Consider the following 17374-nt stretch of genomic DNA (forward strand, 5'->3'; position numbering starts at 1 on the left):
AACGAAACTTTCTACGGTTTAGTATGTATTTACAGAAGGCGCATGGTTGTATCTGTTATGTTACGAACGAAACTTTCTACGGTTTAGTATGTATTTACAGAAGGCGCATGGTTGTATCTGTTATGTTACCAACGAAACTTTCCACGGTTTAGTATGTATTTACAGAAGGTGCATGGCTGTATCTGTTATGTAACAAACGAAACTTTCTACGGTTTAGTATGTATTTACGGAAGGCGCATGGTTGTATCTGTTATGTTACGAACGAAACTTTTTACGGTTTAGTATGTATTTACAGAAGGCGCATGGTTGTATCTGTTATGTTACGAACGAAACTTTTTACGGTTTAGTATGTCTATCAAACAGTCTTAATATTTTGGCATTATGACAGAGCTTTATTTTGATTGTTTCCTGCTTGTAAGTATAAGAAACGTCATCAGTAAAACAGACACACATTTTATTTGTAATCTTTTGAACGTACTTTCATATTCTTAAGTTTTGCTTCTAAACTGGATTAGAATTCTGCCACAACCACATGTATAAATATAGTTATTCCTATATTTAGCACATCATTATGTATTTTCAGTATCCACTTGTATTCGTGGGCTTTCATATAAAACAACAAAATGAGCATCTTTCCTGGCAGTTTCGAGAGCCACCAAGTTGCTCTAATTTCTGACCTTCTTGCTCAGTATTACATTCGACCATAGCTTACGTGTTGAATTCATTTATTTGACACTGGTAAAAGATGATTCTGACACAAAAATGTAGATGGATAATAACCTTCGAAGACAACAGTAGCGAATCATTCCATTTAACACTTGTTTTAAATAAATAAGCACTGGTTGTAGATATTTCTGTTATAAACTACCCACTTTTCTTGTATAGTGTACAATAAATAAGCACTGGTTGTAGATATTTCTGTTATAAACTACCCACTTTTCTTGTATAGTGTACAATAAATAAGCACTGGTTGTAGATATTTCTGTTATAAACTACCCACTTTTCTTGTATAGTGTACAATATATTCCTCAAATCAGCATTTGGCTTATATCATGGCAAAATTACTATAATATTCTGTGAATAATGATCCTTATATACCAATATACTCTTTTACGAAAAGAAGGTAATAACATATGCTCTTAACCTACTTTGTATTAAATTATATGAAACACTTTGTTGCAAATCCTGTATTAACATTCAATTTGAATGTGATTTTCCATGTTTTGTATTTTGTATTACTCGTCCTTTGTTCAGTGCAATGTTCTATATATAAGAATGGTGCCTGATTACAGTATGTATACCTGAAACTAAAAAACTTCTGTAATCATGACATCAGTAGAATTTTATGATATAGCTTTCAGTGTATGTATCTTTATTATTGCGACCGAGCTGTGAAAGGCAGTCAATATCGGTCCTCAAAATCAAAGTCTTCCATAACATTTGGGTGTTTATATGTTAAAGTAAGATATAATCGATGTTAACGAGAATATAGATCTACATCTCCTGTAAAATAGGTTTTAAAATAGCTCTTGGTTGTAGTTTACGGAGTTGATCTAGAAAGCTGTAGCGAGTTATATGGGGTGATAACATAGATTATAATGAACTTATAATAAAAGGTGTAATATTTAAAAAATTAGTGGATGTCTGAGACAAAGCTCATTTTTTTAAGCACAAGTAAGTTGACAGAAATAGAACCTATAATCTGTTATTGTTTTTTAATTCAAACACATTTTTCTAACAACACTTAATACTTTTGAAAAGTAAGTACTTATAAGTGAACGACACAAAATTTTAGTAATCCGATCCTTCTTTTAAACGACATGAAACATATGTCATGTTCAGAACTCGAAATCCAAAATGACGTAGTTCTGTGCTAATAAATACATATACTCAGGTCACCATTCGCTATTGGATTGTTTTCATCAATATAAAATAAAGAGGACATGTCATAACGATATAGTTTGGCTACGCCCCTGCTGGGATGATGTGGCCAGTTGCGTAGTGGTGGATACGTGAAGTGTGGACAGTGTGTTTTCATGTATCAAACGTTTAGAAATAAATGTTATTACATTTGTTAACGTAACTTTCGGACAATGTAGATTTGATTAGAGTTGAGCTGCGTAACTTAGGGAACTGCATTCGGGAAAAAATTGTTTTTAGGGGAAACTAAAGTGAGCTCTAACATTTAATTATTGTGATCATGAAATAAATAGCATGCAAAGTCACATAAACCAATTTACTTAACATTGCCGTAACTTTCAAATATATGGATCAGGCCACTTAGAAAAATAAAAGAAACTCCCGAGGAAACAACAGACGAAAGTTCATTTTACAATTTCTTTTCTTTGAGGGCTGTGAGTTTCTTACCGCATACTTTCGATTGATATTTCTTCAAAGTATAAACGAAATGAATTAGTGTAAAGTACAACTTTAGTGTTCAAATTTCAGGCTTAAGTAGAAGAATAATGTTTGTTCAGTTGAATATCTTGTGAAATAAAACTATTGATTCACAATTAATGCATGAACCTCACTGGAATTTAAACCGGTCTTACAGTTCTAAAGAAACCTATTGTCCAGAAAAACATAGCCTTAATGATTCTTAACATGTTTAGTTTAAACTTACTAACCTCAATTGACATATATATAATTTTTCTAAGTCGATACATTAAAGCAGCATTTTGTAGATTTTAATATCAAAGCATAGTGTGAATAATATTTCTCCTTGTTCTAGATAAAAGAAGAAATACAATTAGGGTATACATATCATGTGAAAAGGTCTGTTTTATAGTTATACAATACAGACTGTATGAATAAAATTACAAAATTAATTAACAAAACGAACAATTTATTCCTTGTTATTTTCATTTGTTTCAACGTTAGTAATTTATATGCTGTAATGATAAGTATAACCAAAGTTACTTAAGTTCCATTTAAAGATCTTAGTTGTTTATCTTCGTGTTCCCCAAGTTATTATCCTGGTTCAATTATGCGTTATAAACATGAGCAAAATGTTTCGTGTAAAAGCTAAGTGAAAAACATATTTTTGAAACTAGTAGCTAAAATATAATCTATTATTTTAACTTTTGTGTTCTTATGATAATATTTTTTGTCTTAGTTGTTCGATAGATGGCGTTATATTTAAACGTATATATGTATTGTGGTGACATAGGAGCGCTGAATTCAAAAGATATTTCGTGTAGCTAATGTGTCTTGACTTGTGGACCCCCAGTGACTCGGAGGTAGGTCTGCGGGCTTATAACGCTAAAAAACAAATAGTCCGTTGTGTAACTTTGAGCCTAACAACAAACAAACAAAATGTTGATTTGTGTTTCTTTATGTAAAACTATATTAAAATGTTCTGTAGTACACTACGATTGAAATTATGTGTGATTGTAAATCTCACGTTATATATATACTGGTGTTTATCTCGTCGTAATTGATATTTTTGTTTTGCTTACTTCTCTGGAAATAAAAATTTATGAAAGCAAGCAATAAACATTAAAATCATCTGTCTTTGTTCTGGCTCTTCATCCAACTATGCTTGGTTATTAACGTCAGAGAATACAAACAGGAGTAAAATTTTATATTTAGCTTTTACCTTATTGTTGATGAATAGTTTAATTATATGCATTATTTCACAGCTTTATGTTAAAATAAACAATTGAAGGGCTCTCTTGCGAAGAATATCGCTTTTGCAGTCACACCTGAATAAAAAAAAAACTGTTGAACGGATCAAAACATGAGTCGTCCACTTTTTAGCGTTTTCTGGTGATGATGACTTAGGTGAAAATTCTTATTGGTCAAGAAAAGTGTTTATAAACATTAATGATAATATGTCATTCAGAACTCCTGTCACACAAATTAACAATAGATACATTACCCATTCGTTTGTTTTTGTACTGAAAGAATGGTATAGAAGAAGTTTCCTTCACAATTAATACAAATATTTTCGCTTGAATTACAAGTGTGTACAATTCTTACAAATTTGAATATTTCCTATTCCAGAACCCCATTCCTCTAGTTTCTTCAGTTTAGTAACTAATACTCCATTATATTCCATGAACATCATCCCCCTTCACTTTTAAACAAAATTTGAAGATAAGGGATCAAGGACCAGAAAATTAATATATTTTGGGCTTTCTGCTGTGCCCTCCGCGAAGAATCGAACCCCGGATGTAAGCGTTGAATGTGCAAACTTACTGCTTTCCCAACAGAAGACAAAAAAAAATTTGCTCTTCCAATAGATTTAGAACTTTAAAAGCACCGTCATATTAAATTCTCACTTTGGGTAACTTCAATATAGTGTAAGCGATGCGAATTTTGAAAGAAAACGAAAAAGTTAATTCAGTTCATCTACACCCATGTTTATAATTTTATATAGTAAACATCTTTGTCGTACGAACACAAATTTCTTAAAAATGTGTTTTTAGAGGAAAGCGTAGAAGTGATACGAGTCTTTTACTTGATACAAATGTGCTATTCCACGACTATGATGTTTAGCTAAATGACATCACGCAAAGCACATCTTTAATCAAAAGAGTAAAAAGTTATTCAAATAAATGGTTTGTTTATTAATAAGTGGGAGAAACTGGTTAAAGCACGGATATTATAATCCTTTAACACTGGAAGTTAATTTAAAAAAACAAGAAATTAGTCGATATAGATAATATAAACAGTTTCATAAAAATTAATGTGTAATAATTATTTTACGTAAACTCGTAAATCTCCCAAACAAATTAAGATGAAGGTACAGTCTAAACTAGAAAAAACATTTCTTACGTACAATGATATAATCTGTAACATTATCAGGATGTTTGTTCACCAGATTAAAACGTTATTTTTAAAGTTGGTTGTTTTCTGATTACTAGCTGAAAGTTCACATACATATATTCTGCCGTACCATACCTACTGGTTCACCCAACATGATATACAAGGGAACTCAATGATAAATACAAACCACATTAAATAGACTGATAATAAAATCGAATATTATGCAAGATGGAAAAAAAAAAAGGCAAGAATTAAAGTAAAGCATTATGAAAAAAAAATCAGTAAATCAGTAACAATCATTGGTTTCACACAAGCTACTGTGAATAAGGCCATTCTATGGCATCATGAACTTTAAAATGGTGATCTCTCCCTGATGACTCAGCGGTAAAGTCTGAGGGATTAGAACACTAAATGTTGGGGTCTGATACCCGCTATTGGTAGAGCACATACAGCCTGTTGCGTAGCTTTGTGATTAAGAACAAACAGTTTCATAGTGCATATAATTTTAAAAAAAGGTGGATTATTTAAAAGTACCACGGGAACCCAACAAGATTTTACTTTTTAGAACAGTGAAATTATCAGAAATCGTTTCTGCAACAAATTTGTAATGATTGTATCCCATGGGTATCACATGAGAGGTCGTGCTCTCAATAAACGTGGGTACTTTGAAATTACTAGTATATAAATCCCGTACCTCACTTCAAGAGTAGCCAGCACAATTTGTGTAAAACTGTATTTTTCAAGGCTGGTTGTACATTTTAAGGAGTGAAAAAGGCACTTGACATTGTTTCAATGTTTCATCAGGATAATGTGGTATCAACTTTGCAAGATAAACTACAAATATTCCCAAAAACAAATTAGATTTTCCAGAGTAAAAACTGTGGACAAATAACTTTTTTGTCTGCAAATCCTCACGTCAGTGAAAACATCTGTAACACTTAGATGTTCGTGAATGTAGTAAATAATTAAACAGAAAATAACAAAGATAGCTAGTTGGCTGCATTGAAAGTGTTAAGTATTTTTTTATAAAATATGCTACACTACTTGTTTCCTTCTCAAATTAATGAATTTTGTCATCTTGTATACAATTTCATGCCAATAACTCACCTATTTGATGTCTGTATTTATGTCCACTGAGCTACCTGCATGTGAAGAATAGAGAGAGTAAAAACACAAGATTAGTAGAGCAAAGTAAGCAAGGCTTGAAACTGATGAGTAATGAACAGTGAAGACACAACTTCTAAACAAATATTTGAATTTACATTAAAGGTATGAAAAGTCTAAAATGAAACTGAAGTGTAACTTTTTTAGCATCTATTTTTCATGTTGAAAAACTGAATTCTTAAAAACAACTTTTTTGAATATCTATTTATTCTTTACACTTAATTTGACATAATTTCAGCTGATCTGTACAGGATGCTATGGATCTTAAAATCTGATTTGTAAAATTTGTAATATAAAAATCTGTTTCTATCACCTAAGACCATTTATTTTTTTAACCTTTTTTAACAGCATAACTTTTTTTTTCTAAATATATATATAAAGAATATTCAAGGTTGCTTTACATATTTTAGATTAAAATAATATCTGCTTTATTTTTCAAGTATCTAGACATCCAAAAGATATTTTTCCAACACCTATTACAACTTTTCTAATGTTATTCAACTGCATCAAATATTATCATCAATTTATTAAAGAATAACATGAAATCTCAACATTATAGAACAAGATGCACGAAAACATAAAATATTACAAAGCTAGAACTTTGACACAATAAACAATACAATAAACAATTAAAAAACACAATATTCTAGTTTCCCACATTTCTACTAATGACTCTCAATACAATAGAAAAAAAATTGTAAGAAATTAAGGACTTCTTTTGACACTACAAAGTAGATTAGATTAGAAACACAAGTGTAGAGTTTGCACACTGCTCTAATCACGTAAAAGTCCTCTACACTTGTGTTTCCACAGTTAATTGCTGTCCATTTAATTAAATTTCATCATGAATATTCTGCCTAAACAATCTATCAAAGAAGTCGTCTTGAACCAAAGATATTTTCAAATTGTATAGGCTTTACACGTGCACATCCATTTATCTGTGTTGGTTACATTAGAATCAATCATCTGTTTTAATAAAAACAAGAAACAAATAATTTATTAACCGTGTGCCACTGGGTGACGTTAAACAAATTTATTAAATTATTTTCAATGTTTCTGATTAAACACCAAACAAATCTACAAAGATAAATGTACGGTAAAGAGTGAAATTCACTTAAACATTGTCAAATACCTAAATCAAGTAAACCTTAAAAAAAAATTGAAGCTTGTTAAGTAACTAATTCTGGCATGTAGAAAATTCAAGATTTCATAACTATAATGCATTTGGAAATGCTACTAGCCAAACAAATTACACATAAAACAATAAAATTAAAAAATAATAACTGCATAAAAATGAAAAAGTGAAATTTCTTATTTCAAATAACAGAAACTAAAATGAACAACACATGTCGTATCTAATACACATTTAAGTATCCCTTTGAAGTAAACTATTTTAACCACAATATATATATATATACAGAACACAGTGGAATAAAAGGTTAATCTGAACAACTGCGACTTGAGGTGAAGCATTTTTCACAGAAACTAGTCTTAACCAAAATCATTATTCATTAAAAATGCAAATTTCTTGCTTTGAAGTAAAACTAACGAATCACTTAAAAGGATAAATGTCACTCGTACTACAGGAATCAAATCCAAATTCTACTGTTATAAGCCTTAAATCTTATATCTTAACTGTTGACCTACTTGTGTGTGTGTGGGGATCTTACTCGTACTAAGAAAGTAACACATGAAAGATAAATGAAAAATAAAACATGTTAGTATTTTTGGATTTTATATTCAAAACCTTGTACCAAACCCTCGCAATTCAGCAAATAAACTTCCTTGGGTGTAGACAAGCATTTCTGGAAAATATATTATTTCATACCAAACTGAGATTATATTCCCATATATATCAAAATCTTTCATTTTGTTGTGGTTTTCATGTTTGTGTGAATGGGTAAAAACATCACAAACTAAACTAAGAGCATGACACACACACACACACACACTTATAAATACAATCCTCTACACTGTTTTTTGAACCTATTAACTGTGTATGAATTTTTAAAACAAAAACAAAACATCAAAATACAAAATTCATAAATGTTCAGGCCAAGTAATCTTTGTTTTTCTATAAAAGATAATTTTCATCTTTTATATTTCTAATTTTGCACAAGCTAATTATTTCATCAGACATATTACTAGGAAGTGTGTAGTTTATCTGAGAAATATTAGTATACAAATATGTGCATGTTTAAATTTTGTTTATCACAATAGAAGTATCAGAATAATAAATAGTTTATGCATTATCCCAAAAAAAAAATCCTTACTCATTTTCAATGTTCTCAACAATCTGAAATACTTTTCTGACTGTGTGCAAATTGTAGTTTGAATCCATTAGTTAATGAAATATTTTGGATTTTTCTTTTCTGTACAGCATTCTACAATTGTCTTTAATATTTTATTTAAAAGTAATAAAGTAATTAACATTTTTCATTTGTCAGATCTTTGTCAATTCAAGATTTGCTGATTACTACCAAACTCCTAAAATGTATATATTGTTATATTGCAAGCTAAGTAGTGTGAAACAGTAAACATCTGAAGACAAAATACAAAAGGTAGATCAAAACTTAATTTTAAATTTATCTTTCTAGCCCTATCTTACCACTTCAGAACTATGAGCTATGGTTGAATATTGATACAATATGAAAAACAAACAGCCAATAAAAGAAAATAGCACTTGCTAAAATGTAAAGGAAGAGACTCAATTTTAGCTAAAATGCTTAAAATTAGGAGTATTCTGTAAATAAGATTAACACACAAGCCTACAGTTGACATAGAGTCACGGTGGAATGGCATGTATCAAAATTGCATTTTGACATTGTTTGGTAGGTATTGTGATGGCACCAAAAATTGGTTATTTTTTGAAAGATTATGTAACAGCCTGTTTGAAGAAAAATATTCATACACTCAGATCATAAAGATGTGTTCAGATTGGAGATTTATAATTTTAAAGATAGAGATATTCCTTGTACCTAATGGTATTGGAAAACAAAGGAGCTTGAATCAACTTAGGGCACCAGGACCATCCAGAAAGAGTTTCACAATGAGTTATACCACATGGTAAACAAAGTATTGTATCTTGTAACAAATGAGAATACATGAAACAAAAGATTAATGACAATAAACTAAACATAAGCCTGGATTGAAAACATCTATGAACAATGCATCCTGGGACTAAACCCATAAAAGTCAGCGGCTGCCTAAGCCCCCTCAGAAACTGTAAGCTTCTAGATGTTCTGTTCTGCTGTATAGGCACATTTTGAAGCCTAATTGATAGTTCATTTAAGAGTATGAAAACTGAAATAAAACATCCACAAAACAACAAAATAAATATATTCATTCATTTCATCATAATTTTTATATGTTTGGAAGGAACTATATAAAGTGACTACGACTGGTTTATTTTTTTGACAGCTGGCATAATTGATAATCATCATTAGTTTAGTCCTTCCTGGTATAAATTAATGTTACTCAATATTTTGATTGATATTGGGATACATAGACTAGATAGGCCTAAGTCACTGACAATAGGGTTAACTTCAGAAATTAGATGCATCACCAACTAGTCACAAACTCAGTAAAGCGCACCCCTCTGCCTCGCAACGTTAATCATATTCTGCTCTCATTTCTGCATCATTACCAATGGACATGAATCATTTTTAGCAGGACAATGAATAATATTCTACATGCATTCAAAAATCACAGAAGTTTCATGAAAATACAATCATTTTTGACTGAGTTATACAGCAAAAATAGTGTGAAAAATCGATCCCCGTGTTAACAGATAGGGATTTTTTTGGATTTTCATGACCTGGTTGTGACCTTCACCCTCCAAAAACTAATCGCTTCTAAGTTAAGTCATTATCCAAAAGGTATACCAACTTTCGTCCAAATCCATTCACTCATTTTCAAGAAAACCTGCTGACAAACACTCAGGGTTGAAAACATAACTTCTGTCCACCTTTGATGCCGGAGATAGTAACAGCAATATGCTATGCAGTATTGCACCTGGACCTACAGTAGATCTAGTGCTTACAAGAAAACTTTATTTTAGTACATTATGATCCGTTGTTTTGTATGTGTGTGTGTGTGTGTGTGTATATATACCTTTCTAATGAAGTCATCCAGAATCCTCTGAACAGAATCACTTTTCCATTGAGATTTAGACAATATAGACTTCCAGCCACGATTCCTACCTCATTAATACTTATCACTTAAGCTCAATCTATTTATGGTACACATATGCCCCAAGCAAAGAAAACAAAATATGTATTTATAAGTAAAATACACATGTTTACAGGAACTAAAATGCAAAACTTTTAGAATATCATTCCACAGAAAATAAAATTTGAGGAATTCCACAAAATCATAGAAAAAAGCTTGTCTGATTACCATCCACATGTCCCATGAAACAGTACACAGCAAAATCAAAATAGATCTTTGTTGGAAAACAAGGCCAAAATGGTATGGGTTCAACAAGGCTTCCAGTCATGTGTGATTGAACTGTTGCAATGTTTGCTGGGAGACTGCTGTTCTTATACACTAACTGGAAAGCTTGTACAAGAAGAAATGATGCACTTTGGACTTTACAGCTTTACAACAACTTTTTGCAATGAAAACTATGCTGCATTGCTATGGTCAAGATGCACAGTCGTCAGATAGAGCAAGACTGAACAGGGTGACATGATTTAACATTACATAGAGGCTCCAAAATCATTTTCATACAACATACTCAATTTTCTTATTTATACAACATATAAGATAATTGAATAATACATCAATTCCTAAAAGACTTGAAATCAACAATTCTTTCTTTTTTATTTATAAATAGAATTGTGAACCAATAGGGCCAATCATCAAGTTTTCAGGCTTAACTCACTATAAAATTGGAGCTACAAGACGATTAGGAATTTAGTTAAGTATTTAACAGTCACATGAGGAGGCTAAGAAGTACAAATGCTACTCACTAGGGTGTGCTATTTATCACTTTTCTATCATATAATTAAAGCAGCTTTTGCATATTTTTCTCTGAAACATTTATTTGATGATGATAATATATATTGTTTGGAAAGTCCTACAAATAATTTACTTTATCACTTTTCTTCATTTATTAAGAAGTAGATGTCTTCTTACTGTCCCAAATATTTTCCCAAAATGTTGAGAGGAAAATAACAATTTCTCAGTCAAGAAGGTACACAAATGGCTGTAAAGAAATTATACAGAGGATTAAGTAGATTATATTAAAATATTTTGATTATGCAAATCAGCAAGTCATGTGACAACCACAGCCCATATAAAGTCACAGTGGAACATAATGTATCTACATGTAGCTACATTTTCACACTGTTTGGCATTTCATAGGTAGTGTGATACCACTAAAATCTGATGTCTTTTGAAAAGGGTACATAACATCCCTTTTCAACACAAAATATTTATATACTCAGATCACAAATGTGTGTCCAGATTGTGGATTTAGAATTTCCAAGCTAAGGATATCATTTGTACTTGATGGCACAGAAAAACAAAAGAATATGGATCAACTTGAAGCACCAGGACCATCCAAAAAGAGACTTGTAACAAATTATACCCCAACCATGGTAGGCAAAGTGTGGCATCTTTTAACAGGCGAGAATTCAGTAACACAAAGGTCAGTGGCAAAAGCCATCCATGTGCCCTAGGCAACAGTGTTCAACATAATCAAGAAAGATTTCCATTTGGAAAAGGGATTCAAGTTTGGTGTAATGACAAAAAGTATATACACAATCACAGAGGCCATTCATCATTTACAAATACCAATATAACACCAGAAATATCTAATTCAAGGTTGATCAGTAAAATCCTTCAGTCATTTTTCCATTGGATTTTACTTTCAGTATCAACAAGAACACTTTACCTTTCTCATTTAGAAAATGTATAACAAAGCCAAAAAACTAGTGATGAAAAAAAAAAAGCATGTTCCTCCAAAATAAATATACATTTTAAATTAACTACTTGGTCATTGTGCTGAGGTCTCACAATTCCATTCCAGGTACTTTTATTTACATGTACTTCTATGCATACAAAATCTTAAATCCAAATAAAGTCTCACAAAAAATGTCATTTATGTTTAAACAAGAAAACAGAATAAAAGCAAAATATTAATGATATAAATATATATGTAAACACAATAAAAACATGCAAAAAAAGAACAGGTTTAAGTACTTCAAATTAAAACAATTAGATTTTACAGCCTAAAAACAAGAGTATCATAATCTTTTGGAAGAAATGAAAACTGCTAATACGCCATTAATTTTGCCTGATGCAATGGGTGATACAAGAACAATAGAAATTATATTGCTTCATACACAAATAATCCAAATGTGAAATTCCAAAAACAATCAAGACAGTTTGTTTTCTCATTATGATTTATATTGTTAATTAACAGTTTTCTGTAATAATCTCTTTAAAGTATGTCCTGAATGACAAAAATGTATAGACAACATATAATGTAACTAATACAACAAAATTCAACACATTTTGGCCAAAAATAAATCTGTGATAAATATAACCAACATACCAATATATATATATATATATATTACTAAACAATACATTTGAGCAATTTATGATGTATTTTCCTTAAATATTTTGTATTTAATAACTTATAGAAGAGAGACTATTATATTAATTTTTTGTACACTAGTTTTCAGTACAGCTACTATTAAATACATAATTCAGTGTTTCTAAAACTATTTAATAACAAGCAGAATTCTGCTGAGGAGTGAGAGACATTTTTGCTTTCACTGATTACTTAGTGGTTTTATTCTATTTTACTTGCTAATCACGGTTTTTATATTGAGGTGATTCTGTTAATGTATTGACGATTAAAAACAACTTAAATTATGTCCTTTATCACACCCTTAAATGTAGAAGAATACCTTACCATCACTGATAATTAAGCATCGCTTTATCACACATATCTAAATTTGTGTGCAAACTTATGAACTACTAGAAATGATGTTGAAATGTTAATGTTTTACGATGTGCATCTGGTTACAAAATGCTAATAAAGCCATTCCAAGTTCTGAAATATTATTACAGATTTGAATCATAATAATAGGAATTGAAAGTTCACCTAGATGCAAGCTTTAAAATGTCATTTTCCTTATATGCACTTTGATGACCTGGTAACTCTCTATCATTAGTATTAATCACAACTACTGTCACACCTCTCATTTTAACATGAAGAAATAAAGGGTCTATATATAACACCCTCATAAAAATTTATCTTGTAATCGGAACAAAATCTTCCATTTGTGCTGTGTAATCAATACCTCCTTTAACAAGCAGACTGAACAGCTTTCAGTCATCAGCACAGTTTGTATCAAGTCTGACATGAATTTAATAAACATGCTTACCATTGATATGCTAAATGTTTTAATAATTACTCCTTATAAAAATTAAAACCCCATCACTGCATCTACTTGCTATAAATTTATTACATTTCTTCAGCTATTTCCTCTTAATTACACCTAATGAATGCTAATAAAATCAGAATATCAAAGGTAAAATTTATTTTCACTGTATGCAAGTCAAAGGGTGATTTTTTTTTGCCACTGTAGGTTTGATAGGGGTTTTGATGAATGGTTAAGCTATTGCTGATTAATGGAACTTATCACTTAATTACATTATCATAAACAGAACATTCAAAGCCACAATATTTAACACACAGATTCCTAAAACTTACAAAATTAAAGGCATTATGTCAAAAATATAGTCTTTTTTTTAGTAATTCTGAATAAGGTAATTTATAAGTTTTAGTATTAAGAACAGTAAACATTTTTTTACTAATAATGTGGAGTATAAACCAGATGTGTTGTAAAATGAGATATTTGTAATTTGTAGATTTATTCTAGTGTGTTTTCCACACAATAAACATTGACACTTTTCCATTCTATATTTTGAAGTATTTTCTATGTCTTACATTACAGTTATGAAAAATGTTGTTCTGGTGTAGTCTAAATCTTCAATATATTTGTTTTAATATGTTCATTAAAGTATATAATTTTTTTATCATCTGGAAACTACAAGAATGTATTAAACATAATTTCCAATCCCAGAAACATCTAAGTGTGACAGGTTTTTCTTCCACTTCTTATTTCTGGTTAAATCTCAGTCTGGGAAATATTTTTCTATAAACTGGTTTAAATTCATCACCTCACCAACTCCCGTTCCAGCTTTCATGCTGATGAATTCTTCCAAGTTGTTGGTGCTTTCTATTAACAGAAAGTTAGTCACAATTTAATCATATAGTACAAAATACTCTAAAGATATAATTACTTGCTTTTAAACTATCTCATACGTCTATTCACTGTAACACTTATATAGTGCTAATACCAGTAACACAATAAATCCATGATAATAACACTCAGTTTTTTGTCTGTTCCGAAAATATGTGTGCACCTCATTTTGATGGATGTAGATATACTTTAGTAGACACTTTGTACAACATATTAAAAGCTTATACAAGTTTTAAAAAAAATGTAATGTTAAGTAATAGAATAACATTATAAGTTGATTTACTGATTATGTTGTCAGTTTTATAGGGCCAGGATTCTTTACAATACATGCCTGTGACTTGTTGGCGATAAATGTCAACGATAAACGGACAGCACACAATCCACTTGATTTCAAATAATATAGTCAAAACAAGTCAAATGTGTATACAAAAATTTGTTTCACTATTGGTTATCAAAATTGTATTTAAAGCTTTAAATAATTCTCTTTCTTGTCAAAAGTCCACACAGGCTAGTTCAGTTACTTTAGAACCCAACTAACAAGAGAAACTATTTTTCTGTACTCTCTTTCTCACTGCACAATCTGCAACAGATTCACTTACATTAACCCATGGGTTATCACAGTTATGTCCAGAATTTCAAATAATTGTCTCCTTTTCATCAAAGTCCACATAAGTGGGTTGAATTATTTTGGAACACCCTTTGACAAGACAAATTATTCTCCTTTATTTCTGTTATTACAATACCACTGTGAAACTCACTTTAAATATTGCCTGTTATGACTAAACTAATAATCATGCAGTCAAACTTCACTTTCACTAACTTAAAGTTTTCTGACTTAACTTTAACTTCTTTAGAAATCACCTGTCACAGCTAAATGCCAATCACTCAGTCTAGATATGTCTAATTATCTCTTACTTCTTGTTTTCTTGACTTCCTCTTTGTATCTGCATGCATTTATAACATGCAACAGAAAAAGCCTAGAAATAGCTAACCCTTTAGTGACAACAATATTACACACAATGAGAAAAACTTGGAAGCTTCAAGTAAGACGACATAAACAATTAAACTGCATACACAATGTACGATTCATACCGAGTTATGTAAAATAAATTTGTCACAACTATTGCTTTTAAAATAATCAACTTTTAACACTTTTGATTATTAAATGAACTAAATAATAACTTACACTAAACAGTCTTGTATATCCAACATAAGTACAGTCAAGTTTAGATCTAACTAAACAAAAACAAAAACATACACAAGTTACAGTGTTAATTTATCTCTTTAACGAATATAGGTTGTACTTAATAAAGGCTTGTGTTAGGCTTAAGACAAATGGACTAATAGGTTTTGGTGTCTGCAATTAAGAATTCTTTTGTATTTCTAGAAATTCTGTATTTAAAGAAGTACTGTTGCAATAAAGATGCTAATTTGACTGCAAATGTTTTGCAGGTTTCTGCTAGTATATTAAAATAACACACAAAGGATGAGTACACAATACTGCATATATTAGTTGAAATTAAGCTAAATTCCACAACTTCTTGGGACTTTGCCACAAAGACCTAAAATTTAATGTAATGGAGGTTTTTGTACAAGTTCCAAAAAAGTGTTTGATTTAATATTAAAATTACTTAAAAATGTTAGAAAAAGTAATTATGATGATAATGAAACAGTAAGAGGTTCTTATTAGAGTCACTTGTATTCCATGCATAATATCTGCTAGAAAGTTCTTAAGTGTGTGATTTGAGAATTAAAAATTTAGCATTTAATAAAAAAGTGCATACTGTACAAAAATAAGCACTAGCAAGTAGTTAAAAACTGTCCAATATTTCACTGATTGTTGGATGTCATTTTCCAGGGATTGCCAACAGTAATCAAAATGATAGTCAAGGCTACCAAATATTAAATAATTAACTGCTAAATGGATTATCAAAATGTACAAAAACAAAGCAGGTGTTATACACATAGGTAAGGGAGGTTTGGCCAGGATTCAATAATTGTTTTTAGTTTTGTACGATATGTCAACCTTAACTCTTTCCATATAACCTGGGTCAAATTGCCCATGTCATGACATTTTACATTCAAAATTTAATTAAACAACTTACTTTATCATCATTGTACATCAACAAACATGACAGGTTAACTATCATCAAATGATTGAGAAATTTTACCTTCCTGAACTACACAAACAGTTTTGGTGAAGAAATGGAGGTATCTACATGAGAACACATTGGTTTCAGGAGTAACTCCTTGTACAGCCAGGTAAACATGGTGTTACCTTCACAAAAAATTCCTAGACTAATTAATTTCTCTTTATGAGGATGTGAAATGGCCTCCATATTCACCTGACTTCTTCCCTCCAGACTTCATTTTATGGGGTTATCTAAAAGACAGAATTTATGCTAAACCCAAGCCTTGGACTATTAATGAGCTCAAGGACAATATCTGCCAGGAGATTTGGAACATCCCCCTACAAACATTCTCTGAAGTGATGAACAATACGGCAGTCCAAATGCAGGCTGTTATTGGTAAACGTAAAGCCTACATTGAAGATGTGGTGTGAAAAGGGATATGGAACATAAACTTTTATCATTTGTCTTTTAAATAAGTACATTCATTATTTGGTACTCACCAGATTTTATACTTATTTGGGTCACATTAAAATATGTAAATCTTTTTGGACACCCTATATTTTTATAATACCTACGTTTTAATATTTGAACTTATAAAATAGGCTGCTGCAGTTTCCAAGCAGTTAAAAACACAAACTATACATAATTACTAGCAACAATCTAAATTTTGAATCTCTAATCTTTTTTATTGCAGAGATATCAACAAGTTTCTCAAACCTACCAGAGAAGCCCCTCCCTATCTCTGACTTTCAAGATTGTTTGCAAATTAACATTACATAGCTGATGGACACGGTTATAACAAAGAAAGAGCAAATTCTACTCTAAGTTTTCCCACCATTATTATTTAGTTGATGAGAATTGCTTAGTTTGTGTTGATCAGATTTGGTTAGTTAAAAAGCCAGATAAACTTATCTAAGATTTTGATACTTTAAAAATTAGTATTAGCTCAAACATCAAAATAAGAAAATACTGTAAATTAAAAAAAAAGTTTACCGTTATCTAGTTTGGTTCAAACATACAAAA

General features: G+C 30.5%; 1 protein-coding gene across 5 annotated transcripts in view; it reads right to left on the reverse strand.

Moving 5' to 3' along the window:
• Positions 1-8048: 8048 nt before the first annotated feature.
• The window catches only part of LOC106459929 (protein N-terminal glutamine amidohydrolase-like), a 28296-nt gene continuing 18970 nt past the window's right edge, over positions 8049-17374 (reverse strand). For all 5 annotated transcript variants that reach the window (XM_013919597.2, XM_013919596.2, XM_013919595.2 and 2 more), the window contains exon 7: positions 8049-14195. In XM_013919597.2, coding sequence (XP_013775051.1) covers positions 14092-14195 — 104 coding nt within the window. In that variant the 3' untranslated portion in view covers positions 8049-14091. The remainder of the gene's footprint in view (positions 14196-17374) is intronic.

The sequence above is a fragment of the Limulus polyphemus genome, unplaced genomic scaffold (assembly GCF_000517525.1).
Source record: "Limulus polyphemus unplaced genomic scaffold, Limulus_polyphemus-2.1.2 Scaffold683, whole genome shotgun sequence".
Taxonomy (NCBI): Eukaryota; Metazoa; Arthropoda; class Merostomata; order Xiphosura; family Limulidae; genus Limulus; species Limulus polyphemus.